Source organism: Diadema antillarum, unplaced genomic scaffold, assembly GCF_040938485.1.
Source record: "Diadema antillarum isolate AM-2024a unplaced genomic scaffold, OU_Dant_1.0 seq00000821_RagTag, whole genome shotgun sequence".
Taxonomy (NCBI): domain Eukaryota; kingdom Metazoa; phylum Echinodermata; class Echinoidea; order Diadematoida; family Diadematidae; genus Diadema; species Diadema antillarum.
The window spans coordinates 3,695,754-3,712,961 of NW_027271698.1; the positions used below are offsets into that span (position 1 = coordinate 3,695,754).

The window sequence follows — 17,208 nt, forward strand, 5'->3', positions numbered from 1 at the left end:
CTAAAAGAAATACCCTCGCTTTGAACAACCAATGAGCAATTAGACAGGGATATATCTGGTGGAGGTATCTTCTTTAACTCTCTATGATTTAGTGGTCTGATAATCAGATTTTGCTTCATTTATTTCTCTCTGTTTAATCTGGCCGAGAGATGAAGAGACAGTATGAAGCGAGAGACAGCAGAGTGTGAACGTACTATCCGATTCCCAAAGTGCAAGAGTTCTGAGCCAAACAAACCGCCTCACTGTGATGAAGATTCCAACGGTTGTCTCCTCTATCTCCCAGGATGACGTTATGCCTGTCAGTCACATGACTTGGCTATATTTGTTGCCATTTCCATCTTGAAAACTAATCATTTTTTCCCCTTTTTTAACACAGAAAGCCGAACACACGGTTCCACTTCAACCGAAATGACTTAACCACAATTCTTCTTGCTAGGGGAATTATGAGTGCGAGGTCGGCTGGTGAGCTTTTCTTCACGTCGGGATTTTAAAGTCTCAAATCTTGGTCTATCTACGCTGACGTAAGATTATTATGTGAAAGGTTCCAGTGCACAATGGCAATTCTGCATTCAAAATTTCTACCAGATAGCTATAAGCCTGTACAAGCCTGCAGTGTACATTGCCCATAAGACATATCATTTTGTTAGTTTGTTCTGATTTGATGAGAGATCTTCCAAAAGTCAACAATCTACTGAAAGCACCAAACTACAATAAAGTCTTGCACAAAATTGACTTGGCTGCATCTAAAGTCTTCACAAGAGATAAATCATTCAATTTCTCTCTGTCATTCTCCTTTTCCTGGTTCTTCGATTTCTTTTTAGTCAGCTATTTTTCTCTATTTGTTTTTTAATTTTTTATCCAAATATGTACAGATCTAGGCAACTGACATATAATATATGAATGCTGTAAGATTAAAAAAAAGTGTTTTCCTTGAAAAGAAACTCTAATTACATGGAATATAATCATATTGAACGCTGAATGACAGAAACATACTACCTACAAATCCTGACAATGATAAAGTAAAAGCACCATGGAATATGTGTTGAGCTTCATTTCCAATTATAGACATGATCTGCAATTTAAAACTCTGTCTTTAAAGGTACTGTTTACCTTTGGGAGCAGTGATTTAAAAAATGTTCAAGATATCACATTTGATGCATATATGGAGGTCTGCTGTATCACAAAACATCCTACCATATAAAATTTTCGCAAGAAAGCCTAAGATATAACGAAATATCAGTATTTTTCTCAATAAATGTAACTGTTGATGGTTTAGCACTAATTCTGGGGGCTTTTTTCATTTGTAAATCGCAAATCATGCCTTTAATATACACTTGATTCAAACATGCACCACAGACAAATAAAACTGTTTTCCATAATGTGCATATCTTGCAACTAAAGAACGTGACTTGCATGTGATGAAAATTCTCTGACAGAAAGCGGCACTACCATATCTCAAAGATCAATACCTTGAGAATCATGAAATACTTCCAGTTCCATTGTCTAGGTTTGAAGCGGAGGGGACCAGAGCCAAGGGTAATTCAATTTTCAACTTGGCAACAAGGGTCATCGAACCCCAGAGGACACAGAAAGGAGGATCCCCCCACCCGCCCCCTCCACCCACCCACCCCCACACACACACACACACACGCACACACACTTGCACACACACACATTAAAAAAGATTACTATGGAATGGAATTTGGGGAAACTCTAAAATCGTATGGCCATCTTGGGGAAAGTGCAGCGTGTAATGCGATACAATTATATGGGTAAACAGGGCAGGCCCACACTCGTTACTGCCGATAGGCATAACAAACTTCAAGTCAGCCACACTCCGCCTGCTCTTTCTCCCTGGTGCCGATGCCGAGAGGCACAACAAACTTCCAGCAAGTCACACACGCACGCTTTCTCACTGTTCCCCCAAACCAGGGAGGTGGAACAAACCTTCCAGATCATTTCAAACAAAGGATTTGGGGATGTACATACATGTATCTGGATGAGTTTAGACTTTTATGAATATCTCAATGAGTCTTCTTAACTATTCACACAGCACACACTTAGTTGTACCCCTGGATGTGTTTCAGCACATCCAGAGGCATTTTCTATAAAAACTTTTGAAGATTGTGCTCAAAATTTTCCACTTTTTTATAATTCAACCTGACAGGTAGCTCTTTCAAAGTCAATTGCTGTTAATTTTAGAAATTTATCACGATGTAATTGGTAGAAAATTGGTTCATACGATACCACATATTTCTCCAAAATGAACACATTTGAGGTACAAATGAATTTAAATAGCAGTCCCTATAAAGCTCTTAATATCTGATGGTAAAATGCATTTTATATGTAGCACTTTTAGCTACAATGTAATTCTAAAATCATCTTTCACTTTATCAGCAAGCACATCACACTGGTTGTCTGTTACCAGTTTGTACACATCCCCCTGACCTCTTTTGAAAATAAAAAATTTAACCTGAAAAGAGTCATCAAAATACACAGCAGTTTGGAGCAAACGGTTTATTTGGGCCCCTTGAAATGAAACACTTTACAAATGACATAAAAAAGTAAGGTACGCAATGAACAAAGCATACGAAGAAAGATAAGAAAGAGAGATAGAGAGAGGGCGAGAGCAATTGAATTGAAAGTGGAAGGATGAATAATAAACCAGGGGCAAAGCGGAAAATATTCTGGAGAAATTCCACCTGCCGTAGCGCTGACAAATCAAACACTTCTCCCTCGAAAGTTGCATGCGCTTTCTTCCCTCGCCACTTCCCGGAGCTGGTGGCGTTACTCACAACTCGGTACATCGAGGAGCGCTGTCTGAAATCTGAGTAATAAGGGTCACAGAGGAAATAGAAGGATATCCCCAAGAAAACTTTCTTTATTTTATTTGTGCTACCAGTCGTGACCACAAACAACACATCTCTTGCTATGTCTGGAGGCACAGCGTTACAAAAATACCTATGTCCCGTCCTGTCTGCTTTAGCTTCATTTGCAGGTAATTGAATCTTGCTGGCAGGGGAGCAGAGTCAAACAAAAATAAAATTGTTTCCGTTTTGAGAAAGGAAACATATTTTTTTTCTTCCCAATTGCACGGACTTCAAATACATTTCGAGCTCTGTAGACGGCTGAAATCATGGAACATGGAATTGCTCAGATTTTATCACAGTGTATTCATGTCTACAACTGATGACAATCTTCGAAGAAATTAATTTTTGATGTACCAATCCCAAAAGTTGTAAGATAAAATCTAGAAAATTGAATTAATATAAATAAAGCCAGACAATTCCTCTTCATCTAATTGTTGCATTCAGTCTCTACACCTGTGTATCCATTGAAGACTTCATTCTATTCATGTCAAAGGGATGATATGGTTTTGGTTGAGATGGGATTCAGATTTTAATTTTTTGTAAGATAATTTGAAACCACTTATATAAAATATGAAAGAGCACACAATTCTATGAGGCACTAAAGGTTCCTTTGATGAAAATTGGTTTTGAAATGGCTGAGATATCCAAAACCAAAGTAAAACAAAGTGATCCTAATAAAAGGTGGGTCCCACCTTTTATTAAGACCAATTTGTTTTTGGATATCTAGGCCATTTCAAACCAATTTTCATCAAATAGATTTTGAATTCCTTTTTAGAAATGTAGAAATGTCTCTTTAATATATCATATAAGATAAGATGTTCCTAATTATCTCGCATAAAGTTAAAATCTGAATCCCCATCTCAACCAAAACTATACTATCCCTTTAAAGTTTGTCAAATGTCTTTAATCCTACCATTGTAAGTTTTTAACACTTTGTTTAAACTCTTCCCTTCTGAAGTATGAGAACACAAAAATAAAGAAATATATGATTATATACAAAATGGATCATAAAAGCATACAACACACATTTAACATGTCCAGACGTTTTTTCTTTTCTTTTTTTTTTTTACAATTCCCTCTGAAGGCTCTTTGAGAGAGGATAAGATTGAGTTTTAAAATAAATCTTTAATCTTTTTCAGCAAAAATTTGGTTACTAGAATTAAAGTTTTCCACATATAAAGACTCTGGTCCACTACTATGAAGAATGCTTGGTTTGTATGCATCTAGACCTTTCATTAAGAAGAGCAGAAATGTAATAGAGATGCAATGAATTTTGTCTCTGACATGATTTGGTTATATGTGTTTGTTTGAGTGTGTGTGTATGCATTTGTGGGGGAACAATTTGCAGAGCTAGTACGAGTAGCACCAACCCACTTACAATTTCTTGGCAATATGTACATTTTAAATGCATCTTGGTAGAAGTAAAAACTTTTGATAGAGATGGACTGATATGGTCTTTTCTGACTAAGGGTCACAACTTGCCATGAAATGTCTTCAAACGAAGAGGTAGATTTGGACCCCAGCACTCTATAAACTCTTATGCTCTCAAGTGATTGGCCTAAAGGAAAGAAGCAGACGATACCGATGTGGTTTTTTTGAAGACAGAAAGTGGTAGCCATTATGAAGTGGTCTTTCCTTCAGACTTTCGCACCTCAGGGAGAAATTTGGAGGCTGTCTTTGGAGTCCTGTGACAGTGGTAGCTGATAAATTGGCACAGTGACTCTCAAATCTGATATTATTGTTGACAATTTTTTCTCCAAGGATATTTGGATGGTTACTAACCACATTCATATGATCCAACCACACGAGTCTACTTCTCACTAACCAAATACAAATGTCAGTCTTCACCAGGCCTACTGGACGCATCACTCATTTCAGGCTCTTCAATATTTTCCTGCTCTTGTTTGGTGAAGTGCATTCACATTGACAGTGAGATACCACCATATTTCACTCAGGATTTTGTAATGTGAACACAAATAGATAGCAAAATACATCACAAAATACCATGGCATTTAAGGTGGTAATTCAAACTTCATTAGAATCCCAATGATCATACAGCAGTGCATTTCAATAAGAAAAGTGATAACAATTAATTCCAATGTGAATACACTTCCAGGTACATGTATGAACTGGTAAAGGGTGCTACAACTAGGTGAATATTAAACATCTTCCACAGGATTCTTTCGAAACCGTCTAACGGTTGATCACAGTGGCTAGTATTTTTGTCAAATTTTCTATGTGCTTGTAAATATCTGTAAATAAATTGTATTATAATGTAAATAGCACCAGTCTGCAAGAATCTTCAGTCTATTGAAGGAGGCAGACTTAATCAGAAGAAGAAGAAGAAGAAGGATGATTTGCCAGTTTTTGTGAACAACAACTCTGGATTAACTCCTCACCTACAAAGGTAGTACACAGTCAAATGTTTTTCTTGCTTTGCAGGGGAAAAATACTACAAGTCTAATCAACATTTACCAAATCTATCTGATATCATCTTAAATGTTTTAAATATAACTTGTAGAGTTCTATCTTTAAGGTTGAACATAAATCTTTAGTGAACTCCATCTTGATGTTATGTTGATACAGAGGATGTACTGGGTTATCTTACTGCTCTGTCAAGGAAAGAACAGAATCAGCCCTTTTTCCCTGCTCCCATTTGCATCAAACCTTAGAAAACTGACTCCAAATTGACAGCTAACTTTCAACATCAAGACTCTCATGTTCATGTCATTAATAATCACAATCTGCTATAAATTTGTCTTTTGACAATATCAACCATGAAAAGAAATTATTGGGAGACATGATAAAAATGTAATGATTTCTGTGTTATAATAATGCTAGTTTAACAGTCTCTTGATGAAATAAAAATTGTAATGAATTTTGGTTTTTAAAAAACAACAGCAAAAACAAGAGAAAAGAAACCTGGGCAGGACAAGGAATTGTAGCCTGAGGGTAGCTGGCAGAGCAATTTGGTAACACTCTGATTGCCTGTGGGTAAGGAAGTCTGCAGTTAGATACCGCTGGGGAGCGTGTTGTTTCAAGTGGTATTAATTACTCCATACTTAGGGAAACACCCCAGCACACACACTTAACACCTAATCTCTCACTCTCCCTCTCTCTCTTTTCCTTTTTATCACAATCTATCTTTTTATAATACCTTCCCTTCTCAACCTTCAACCATCAACTTGACAGTCTTACCCCGAGTCACCCTGGGGCTTCATGTAACCACAACGACAGATTGGAATGTCTCAATCAATTAACTTCACACAATATTTAAATAACAAGTCCTTTCTGGACAGAAACTGAGTTAACAGAACCTTAAAAAAGCTAAAAAGATAGCTGGTATTTGCAGGGAAAACAGAATGAATTTATCAGTTATCATCAACTGTAAAACCAGGAATGTTCACATGCATTTAAATGTCGCAAATTTCGCGAGAGCCAAGATTCGTGAAATTAAAATGCACACGAAAGTTCTTGTCTACACCATATGCTTTGCATGTCACAGGCAACTTGCGAAAATTTCATGCCGCGAAAACATCATGTTTCACAGTATTTTCAAAGTAACAGACAATACATGCAGGTTCAGATATGAACCAAATACCTAAATTAAGATTATAAGCATCTTTGAAGTCTTTTGCAGCATTCTAATGGACTGTTTTCCCTGGTAGCAGTAATTTTGGCAAGAAATATTTCTCTGTAGTGAAATTGTCAAAAATCTGAACCGACATTACAGTTGCAGTTCTGTCACACAAATCTGGCACATATATATATCATAAAACTTACAAATGCTGATTTTTCTTGCTGTTATGATCTAATGTTCACTTTATCCTTGTTGAATTCATTGTAGTTTTCATAGTTCAGAAGAAACAAATAGGTCTGTCATTAAAGGTTATCACTTGATTAAAGAGCATTTTGTACTACCAAATCTGTAACAATACGATGAAGCTAAAAAGCTCTTTGTTTCTAACCCGGGTTGACAACAGTTTCCAACTTTCTTATGGCAGATCATACAATCCTACACTCCTTTTGCCGCACAATGAAGGAACTCTCCCTTACCTCTGCACTATCGCCACAATTGGCAGACATCGCCGTGACACCGATTTCTTGGCTAATTGGCAAAACATCGGTCATTCTCTCAGCCTGGTCATCACGGACAAGGCCAGTGACATGTCCAATACTATGATGAGGAAGGATGATCTCTGAACGACTTATCTCGTGGGTTTGACTGTAAGGTGCTGATCTACTAGCTGGCTACATTGTGCAGTATTATATGACTAACATTGGAAAGGCTACAGTACTACTATTGCTTCAAGCAATGGCTTACGATAGTTTCACCTCCTGCATTAATCACAATTGCATCTATTTTTTCCAAATGAGGTCTTGTTTCAAATTTGTCAACTACTGTAAAAGTGGATATCTTCGAGCGACTAATTTTTTGTGCTAGGCCCAGTAAGAAGAGTTTTGCGTGTTTTTAATTCTGTGGAATCAAAACAGTAAGTACGGGAACATATGGTGAGCAAAAATATTCGCGTGCTCTAAGTTTTGGGCGAGTTTCTGGTTGCGCGAAATGTGCGAAAATTTCAACACCGCAAAAATTTCCACTTTTACAGTAAGTAATTTGTTTGCTTTTGGTCTGGTCATTTTGTTATCTATTTATCACACTTTTATTGTTAATAAATATTTTGAAATAAATCCAGAAAAGTATCTGCAAACAAACAAACAAACAAATGTGTACATTATGACAGCATTGATTGGTATGTAGTGATACCTTGATAAGTCAAAGGTAACAACAAAATAAGGTGATTTGGTGGTTGAAAACTGGAAAGCTTGATAATGGTTAAAAATAGAACACCTGCTATATTTTTTCCTGTTCAAACTTGAAAATTTATGAATATTTTCAAAAACAGAAATTGCCCATATTTTTGAAGCAACTTAGTTTGGCATTTGTAATTGATCTATCTTATTTAGATGTTTGGTCTCACTGAATCTGACTTAAAGGCCCTTTTCTTAAATTCTTTCGCTTTCCTTAAAAAAAAAAAGAAGAAGCAATGAATGAGTGACACTCCAGAATGTTACACAGCTCCTGCAATCGATATTCTCCTAATCCCATCATCTCAAAGCTACCTGCCAACATTGTACCAAACAAGTCATTGCATACTTAGCCTAGTGTCTATAATCAGACATTTTTATTGACCATGAGATATACTTCCTAGTCTATCAAAGTCAAATCATATATGGAAATATCCATTTCCAAGCCCCAGGCTTTTGTGTGATATCCAATCCTCCTTTCGACTCACACATCTCAGTAAATATTTTGAATGTAATTTTATGAAATAAGTAAATTGAAGTGATAATTACGAAATTAAAAATGATTGGCAAATATTATTTCTCCTCTATTGAAGAGCCAACAACAGCCATGCAAAAATGGCACCACTCCATTCCTGACTTCTCTGAAAAGATCGCTTCTTCATTCCACCTCAGGAGTCATAAAGGGTCTGAAAAGGAGTCTAAGCCTGAAACTTGTGTGCTGTAATCAAAATGACAAGTTATTGCAATTACTAGTCATACGTCTGTCAAAGTGCGTTCACTCTTATTTTGTTGCAGGAGAAATGAGACTGGGCACATGAATACAACGATCTACAAAGGGGTGGGCTGCGGGGCAAGTCGAACTGGAAGAAATCAATTTGACTGGCTGAAAAGAATAAATTAATGTCAGTTTGTCCTTCTTGTAAGAATAGAAACCAAATTCTGTCGCTTTGCATAGAGACCAATTTAAAGATAAGTTTAGAGCCCCTGGGAACAATTTTTTTAAAACTTTAATGAAGTGTTTGTATATATTCAGCAATAATCAACCTGATCTGCAATCATATCTGCTTCTAGTTGGCAGCCAAACACTCAAACACTTGCAGACACAGTAAACATACCAGCAAAGGAAGAAGACGTAATACAAGACCCCCCCCCCCCCCCCTTCGGCATTTCCGGTAATCAATAAATCTAAGCAAAGCAATCTAGGACAAATATATCGTGACAGTCTCCACCGATTGTCTCCTAATGATTGTCAATTATCATTTACAAAAAAGTAGCTTTGATCCGCATTTCAAAGTACAGCTGGTATCCCATATGGTTTTATATGAAAACATTATTGGATTCTTCAGAAAGATTATACAGATCAAATGAGTACATATTTAGCTCCCATGGAAAGATGAACTACATAATACGCTTCTTTTAGATATTAACAAACGCAAACATTTTTCCACTAATGAATTCTTTTAGATATTAGTAGTTGAAACATTGTCACTGTAGCATTTTATCATCTGCCTTTACATCATGTGGCTCATGACCGAGCAGTTAACAAAATTGAAATAAACAAACAAAATAGCTCAAGATTATTCATTACTCATGTTGATAACATTTGATAGGTAACAACATATCTGAAGAACATTCAATTTAATGAAATATCTGTTTTTTAAGCTTTTGTACAAGATCTTTAAAAAGAAATCACTGAACAGTCCACACTCCACACTACAAACATGTAATGCCACTCTCTTGTGATGATCCCCTCAATGTGTGTTAATATTGAAAATACTGAAATATTGAGGATAAAATGGCAGGTGCTTGTCTCCTGAAAGGCAAAAACATATTGCAAAATACTCTTTGATAGCTAAAACTGAACAGACAAAGGCAGTGAAAAGGTTAAAGTAATTCTTTTTAATTGTTGATCCTTATCAATGTGCAGGTCTGTTTGTTGCTTTATTGCCAGCCAGCAATGGGTTACACATACCTTTTTATCTCTAACAATACAAATAAATCTTGAACTTTGAATAATGATAAAAGCTACCTTCTCTCCAATAAACCTATACTTTACAAGCGCTTGATATGATTCATTATTGGAGTGATGTACAAAGTACAGTTGTGCAGCTCAGCTCTGTAATATGGAATATACAGCAAACAAAGCTGAAGTAAACCCCTCTTTCTGTTCTGTGTTTGGCAACATCGGTTTTAATGGGTGGGTCTAAGAGAACCTTAACTGGTAAGATTCAGACCTGCAAATATATATTTTTTTCAAGTATTGTTTAATCTAGTTAACATAACAGAATTTGGTTGAACTTGCTTGCATATGTTATGCATTTAGGGCACTATATACTTCCACACTGAGACAAATCGAGATGATTATGCGGATATATTCTGCAGCAAAAGCTAACAAATGAATTTCTGTAGAGCAATGTCATAATCTTCCATCAATATGCAACAAGGTTTTCTTTTAATTTCTTCAGTGAATTCAAACAAAGCTGGAAGATCAGTGTGCAATTTATTGCTATCTTCTTTGTTTCTAAAATCTGCTCTGAAACTAATCTTTATGTTCGTGTTTAATGGAAGTATGGAATTCCTATTATGTTATATATACCCTCATGAATATGTTTTTAATTTCTTTGCATTTTCTCTGAAATTACAGCTCATTTGGGAATTCTTTGAGGGCATTGATTCCTAACAGAAAGAGGTTTTCTAAAGGAACTTGCCTGATACTTAACCCATACAACTGAACCACAATTTGCAAAACACACATCTTTAACATCATTCACAAGCATGTGCCTATTCATATTGACACCACATGGGGACTTTGTACCAATGGTCGTCCAGGCAACAGAGTTTGTATTCCCCTCCTATGATATTCTCATCATCAGAACTCGTAAGGGATCATCACAAAATCTTGAGTTCTTGCTGGAAACATGCTTTTCCCTCCATCGAATAACAAGTAATACCCATGGGAATATCCGTTTCAAAAAGTTCATGACATTTTTTCGGCTTCTGTAACACGGTGCTTTATTAATGCTACATGGTAAGCATCATTATTTTCTTCCTCCCAAACTACATCTTAATGGAGATGCCATTCCTGTCTCCTCAATCATGGGTTAATGAAGTATCCACTAATTAAACATATGATGGGTTCAACCTTCACACTTATGACAGCTCCTGCGTAAAAACAAGCCACGAGGGCGATGTTTGAACCTGGTCTGTCGCCATGGGAGACAATGTTATGATAAACCTGCGAGCTTGGAGCCACAAACATTTTTGCTACTAATTGTCGGGGGATTTAACAATTTGCACTGGAAGACTTCGGTCCCGTTAATGATAAATGATATTTTGGCAAACATGCAAGTCACAAACAGCCTGATGCTAATGTCCTCTTTTGTATCCATACAGAATCCATGTTGATTTCATGAGTTTTGATGCCACAAGTATTACCAGAAACATCATGGCTTAAAACCTTTTGGGTGCTTTGAGTGCTGATTGGCACAGAAAACCCTACAGTGTTGTACACACTGTCCAATGTCCCTGGTACAATCCACATCATCATTGGGATATCCTCACTACAAATGCAATAGATTATTAAAGTGCAAACATAAAGATATGGGGAAGAAGAGACTTCAGGGGACAGGCTGAGCAGAGGAAGGAAAGAGGAAGGGGAAGATAAAGACGAATAAGCAAAGGAAACAAAGGAAACACTGAACATAAAAAATGAACAAACAAGAGGATATCACCGTCTATCATGGGTCCAGTTAATCCTTGCGTCTAGTATAAAGATGCGTACATGCCGCTCATTCTACATTGCCTCATGAAAGGTTGAAATTGCAGCTGAAATGTTGCAATACTCTTTGGTTGCTACATCGTGTGAAAACTGATCAAGTGTACTCAGTTATTGTTCTACACCACAATATTCAACCTTTTCTGTTCTAAAAACATACCATATTCTAAATCATGTAATGGGGAAAACATATGATATGCATGATATACCTATCTTTCTTTCTCTCTCTTTTATCAATAAAAACATACATAAACCATAAAAATACATAAGAACATACATAAATCGACATTAGCGGTGGTCTGGTGACGTGGTGGCCCAGGGGCACTAAAAATTGGTACTGGGCCACCAAATTTATCTTTTTGTGGCCCAATCGGGTAACCAAGATTCAAAATAGATTTAATTGTTACTTTTGCTTTTACTATGGGCCACTACATATCTTTTTGGGGCCACCAAAATTTCAAATTTGAAAATTTAAGCGGTTTGAATGGGCCACCAGCCAAAAAGTTAGTGTTGAGCCCTGGATATACATGCATTTGTATATGAATCCATGTCCCCCACATCAAACAAGAATATGGAGTAAGAATGACTGAGCTCAGTATACCTGCTCAAGGGAATCCCTGCAAGGTCCACATTCCCCCCTGTCGTGGGCCGCATTGTAAACAAAGCACCCCTCCATCGCCACGGCGTCCGTCCATGACAACGTGGAGAGAAGCCCCGCCTGCTCCCAGCTGCACACGCCCCAGCCCGGAGCACACAGGTGACTGGCATTGCCGACGTGCCCCTCCCAGCTACCAGAGCATGCTGCCAGGCGGTCCTTGCTCATGAGGCCCTCAACTGTACCATCAGCACATCCTGGAATAAGAAGGGAAGGAGGGAGATGAGAGGGGTAAAAACCTGCCTACAATTTTGGGTAGGCTCCAGAAATGCTAGTGCAAAAATTTGGCCTGTCTTATAATAAAACAAAAGATGATATCATACTTTGATGCTGATGTTAATTTTGACAAGAGACCCGCGGGACTAGCGCTCACCTGAGTATCGCAAGTTCACCTTTCACGCAATCACTAATCTAAATTATTCACAGCTCTACCAAAATTTGACCAGGCATTCTCAAGTAGAAGATGAAAATGTACAATAAGGGCCCAAATTTTTACAGATTCCTTAATTTGGGGGGATTGGAGCCCCCTGGGGCCCTCTGGGTGGGGCATGGTGCTCATTTTGATAAATTGAGATCCTGACCCCCTCGGGATGCTACCTGCCAAGTTTGATGAAAATCCGTCACGAGGTGTTCAGGAAGAGAAGATGAAAATGTACAATTCAGGCCCCCATTTGGACCTTCCCAACCACCCCCCCCCCCCCCCCACCCCTGCCCCCAAGAGGGGCACCCCTGGATCTCCTATGAACAAACTTGAAACTACAGTCATTAATGTACTCACTCGTAGTATTATCTTAGCTCTATAACTTCTGATTCTAGAGAAGATTTTTAAAGATTCCTTCATTTTGGGGGTGTAGGCCCCCCTGGGGCCCCCTGGGTGGGGCATGGTGCCCATTTTAACAAATTGAGATCCTAACCCCTTAGGGATGCTACCTGCCAAGTTTGGTGAAAATGGGTCATGGGGTTCTCAAGAAGAAGATAAAAATGTACAATTTAGGCCCCATTAGGACCCCTCCTCACCCCCCTCCCCTGGGTCCCAGTGGGGGGGGGGGGGGGGGGCACCCCTGATTCTGCCATGAACAAACTTGAAACTACAGTCATCAATGTACTCACTCATAGTATTAACTTAGCTCTATCACTTCTGGTTCTAGAGAAGAAGATTTTTACAGATTCCTTAATTTTGGGGGGTTTGGGCCCCATGGGGGCCCCCTGGGTGGGGCATGGTGCCCATTTTAAGAAATTGAGTTCCTAACCCCCTACAGATGCTACCTGCCAAGTTTGGTGAAAATGGGTCATGGGGTTCTTAAAGGGAAGGTAAACCCAAAGAACAATGTGGATTGAGTGAAAGCAGCAACATTAGTAGAACACATCAGTGAAGGTTTGAGGAAAATCGGACAATCGATGCAAAAGTTATGAATTGTTAAAGTTTTGGTGTTGGAACCGCTGGGTGAGGAGACTACTAGAGGATATGACGTATGAGTGGACAACAATACAAAGAAAATATAAAGGAAATTCAACAAAAATTCACTTTTCTAGAATCATGAAAGAGCAATGGACCAACCGCTTTAAGAAAGCAGGGGGAATAATTGCTACCCTTAACATATGGCAATATCAAGTTGATGGAATTTGTAATTTTCATGAAAAATGAATTTTTTTGCAGAATTTTCTTTATATTTTCTTGGTATTGTTGTCCACTCATACGTCATAACCTCTAGTAGTCTCCTCACCCAGCGGTTCCAACATCAAAACTTTAAAAATTCATAACTTTTGCATTGATTGTCCGATTTTCTTCAATCTTTCACTGATGTGTTCTACTAATGTTGCTGCTTTCACTCAATCCACATTGCTCTTGGGGTTTATCTTCCCTTTAAGAAGAAGATGAAAATGTACAATTTAGGCCCCATTAGAACCCCTCCCCACCCCCCTCCCCTGGGTCCCAAGGGGGGCACCCCTGATTCTGCCATGAACAAACTTGAAACTACAGTCATCAATGTACTAACCCATAGTATTAACTTAGCTCTATCACTTCTGGTTCTAGAGAAGAAGATTTTTACAGATTCCTTAATTTTGGGGGTTTGGGCCCCATGGGGGCCCCCTGGGTGGGGCATGGCACCCATTTTAACAAATTGAGATCCTAACCCCTTAGGGATGCTACCTGCCAAGTTTGGTGAAAATGGGTCATGGGGTTCTCAAGAAGAAGATAAAAATGTACAATTTAGGCCCCATTAGGACCCCTCCTCACCCCCCTCCCCTGGGTCCCAGGGGGGGGGGGGCACCCCTGATTCTGCCATGAACAAACTTGAAACTACAGTCATTAATGTACTCACTCATAGTATTAACTTAGCTCTATCACTTCTGGTTCTAGAGAAGAAGATTTTTACAGATTCCTTAATTTTGGGGGGTTTGGGCCCCATGGGGGCCCCCTGGGTGGGGCATGGTGCCCATTTTAAGAAATTGAGTTCCTAACCCCCTACAGATGCTACCTGCCAAGTTTGGTGAAAATGGGTCATGGGGTTCTTAAGAAGAAGATGAAAATGTACAATTTAGGCCCCATTAGAACCCCTCCCCACCCCCCTCCCCTGGGTCCCAAGGGGGGCACCCCTGATTCTGCCATGAACAAACTTGAAACTACAGTCATCAATGTACTAACCCATAGTATTAACTTAGCTCTATCACTTCTGGTTCTAGAGAAGAAGATTTTTACAGATTCCTTAATTTTGGGGGTTTGGGCCCCATGGGGGCCCCCTGGGTGGGGCATGGCACCCATTTTAACAAATTGAGATCCTAACCCCTTAGGGATGCTACCTGCCAAGTTTGGTGAAAATGGGTCATGGGGTTCTCAAGAAGAAGATAAAAATGTACAATTTAGGCCCCATTAGGACCCCTCCTCACCCCCCTCCCCTGGGTCCCGGGGGGGGGGGGGGCACCCCTGATTCTGCCATGAACAAACTTGAAACTACAGTCATTAATGTACTCACTCATAGTATTAACTTAGCTCTATCACTTCTGGTTCTAGAGAAGAAGATTTTTACAGATTCCTTAATTTTGGGGGGTTTGGGCCCCATGGGGGCCCCCTGGGTGGGGCATGGTGCCCATTTTAAGAAATTGAGTTCCTAACCCCCTACAGATGCTACCTGCCAAGTTTGGTGAAAATGGGTCATTGTGTTCTTAAGAAGAAGATGAGAAAATGTACGATTTAGGCCCCATTAGAACCCCTCCCCACCCCCTCCCCTGGGTCCCAAGGGGGGCACCCCTGATTCTGCCATGAACAAACTTGAAACAACAGTCATCAATGTACTAACCCATAGTATTAACTTAGCTCTATCACTTCTGGTTCTAGAGAAGAAGATTTTTACAGATTCCTTAATTTTGGGGGGTTTGGGCCCCCTGGGGGCCCCCTGGGTGGGGCATGGTGCCCATTTTAACAAATTGAGTTCCTAACCCCCTAGGGATGCTACCTGCCAAGTTTGATGAAAATCGGTCTTGGGGTTTTCAAGAAGAAGATGAAAATGTAAAAAGTTTACGCACGACGCACGACGGACGACGGACAACGGACGACGGACGACGCACGACGCACGACGCACGACGGACGCCGGACGAAGGGCGATCGCAATAGCTCACTTGAGCCTTTGGCTCAGGTGAGCTAATAATCATTACTGGCCACGCCCATGTGATTATGATCACAAGTTTGGGATATGGTTGATGACCTGCCAATTCAATCCACAATGCTGTACAAAACATTGCAGATACATTCCATACACAAGTCTTAAACCTATACTTAATAATCTCAAGAAGAATCTTATCTGTAGAGAGGATTCGCAGTCACTTTCCATTTAATACATGGGTAATCTGGTTTTAACATGCAACAGGTAATCTTTTTGCATCATTGTCACTTCTTATTATTTTCTTCATAGTGTGACAAACATAAAGACAAACACAATGGACTGAGATAACATTAAATGTTTAAATGGGATAATCGCAGAAAGTAAATTACATGTAACTGCATCAAGTTTCTCCAAGAAGGGCTGATTGCTACCTTGAAAGGATGAGGGTAGAAAATGTCAGCAATCCTTCAAAAAGATGGACGATCTAGTTAAGAAGCAGAAATTACATCTTGAAAAACCCACTGGTTTCCTCCCTGCCTCCTCTTGTAGCTTGGGAGCTTGTTGCCATGGCAACCTACCTGTCCACCAAATGTTAAGATTTGAGCTGTTCGGTCTCAAAATACTTCAAATTTGGTACTAATATTGGCAATGATCAATCGTGAAAGATTACATTTTTTTACACATCAATATGGTCAGTCACCATCATTGAAAAAGCATTCAGGTACTGATCATGCATCAGCAACGTTTATCCATTTGATATTTAATTTCAGTATACATCAAGCAGAAAACAAAATGTAAGAGTGTCTTTTAATTACATTTGTCAATAATGGGCCATGCACAGACTTTAATATGATGATATATGAAGTCATTCCAACAGCAGCTAGAAAAGATGTCAATGATGAGCAGCAGAGTTGCTAAAACACTACAATATTCCAACATCTCTTCATCCATAAAATTTATCATAGGTAAAACCATCATCAATGACCCCTTTCCAACTTCGCTTCCATACCCAAACCTCTCCCCAGTTGCTACATCTCCATAACTGCCAGACCCATTAACCAGCCTCCCCCTTTCCCTGTCATCGCAATACCGCTTGATGTCCCAGATCATCTACCACCGATGGGGCACTCCCCGGACCCAAAATGATATTAGAATCCATGCCCAGCACCTTGGGATTAGGGCCAAAACCCCCTATGGGAAGCCTTCAAAATTCGGAGGGAGCGAGGGGGCTACGCTACATGGCTGATAAATGCTTGAAACTCTCCACTGGGGATATTCTGCGTGATTCTGCCTAACCCCGTCCCCAACTGCAATTTCTCAGTCTAATGAGTTTCATGTCTAAAATAACACATTTAGGTGGAAGGGAGTGCTTGTCAGGAGAACAGCACAGTTTAAAGAGATGGTATAGTTTGAGTTGAGATGGGGCTTTGCAGTTTTCCAACTTTTTTGTGAGGCAATGAGAAACCTCCTATGAAATATTAAAGAGCATACATATTC

General features: G+C 39.2%; 1 protein-coding gene across 1 annotated transcript in view; it reads right to left on the minus strand.

Annotated features, from left to right (window-relative positions):
• LOC139739945 (uncharacterized) overlaps window positions 1-16,279 on the minus strand; it is a 67,006-nt gene extending 50,727 nt beyond the window's left edge. Inside the window, exons 1-2 of the mRNA XM_071650545.1 lie at window positions 16,234-16,279; window positions 12,056-12,306 (exon numbers count right to left, since the gene is read on the minus strand). Coding sequence (XP_071506646.1) covers window positions 12,056-12,306; window positions 16,234-16,279 — 297 coding nt within the window. The remainder of the gene's footprint in view (window positions 1-12,055; window positions 12,307-16,233) is intronic.
• Window positions 16,280-17,208: the final 929 nt, after the last annotated feature.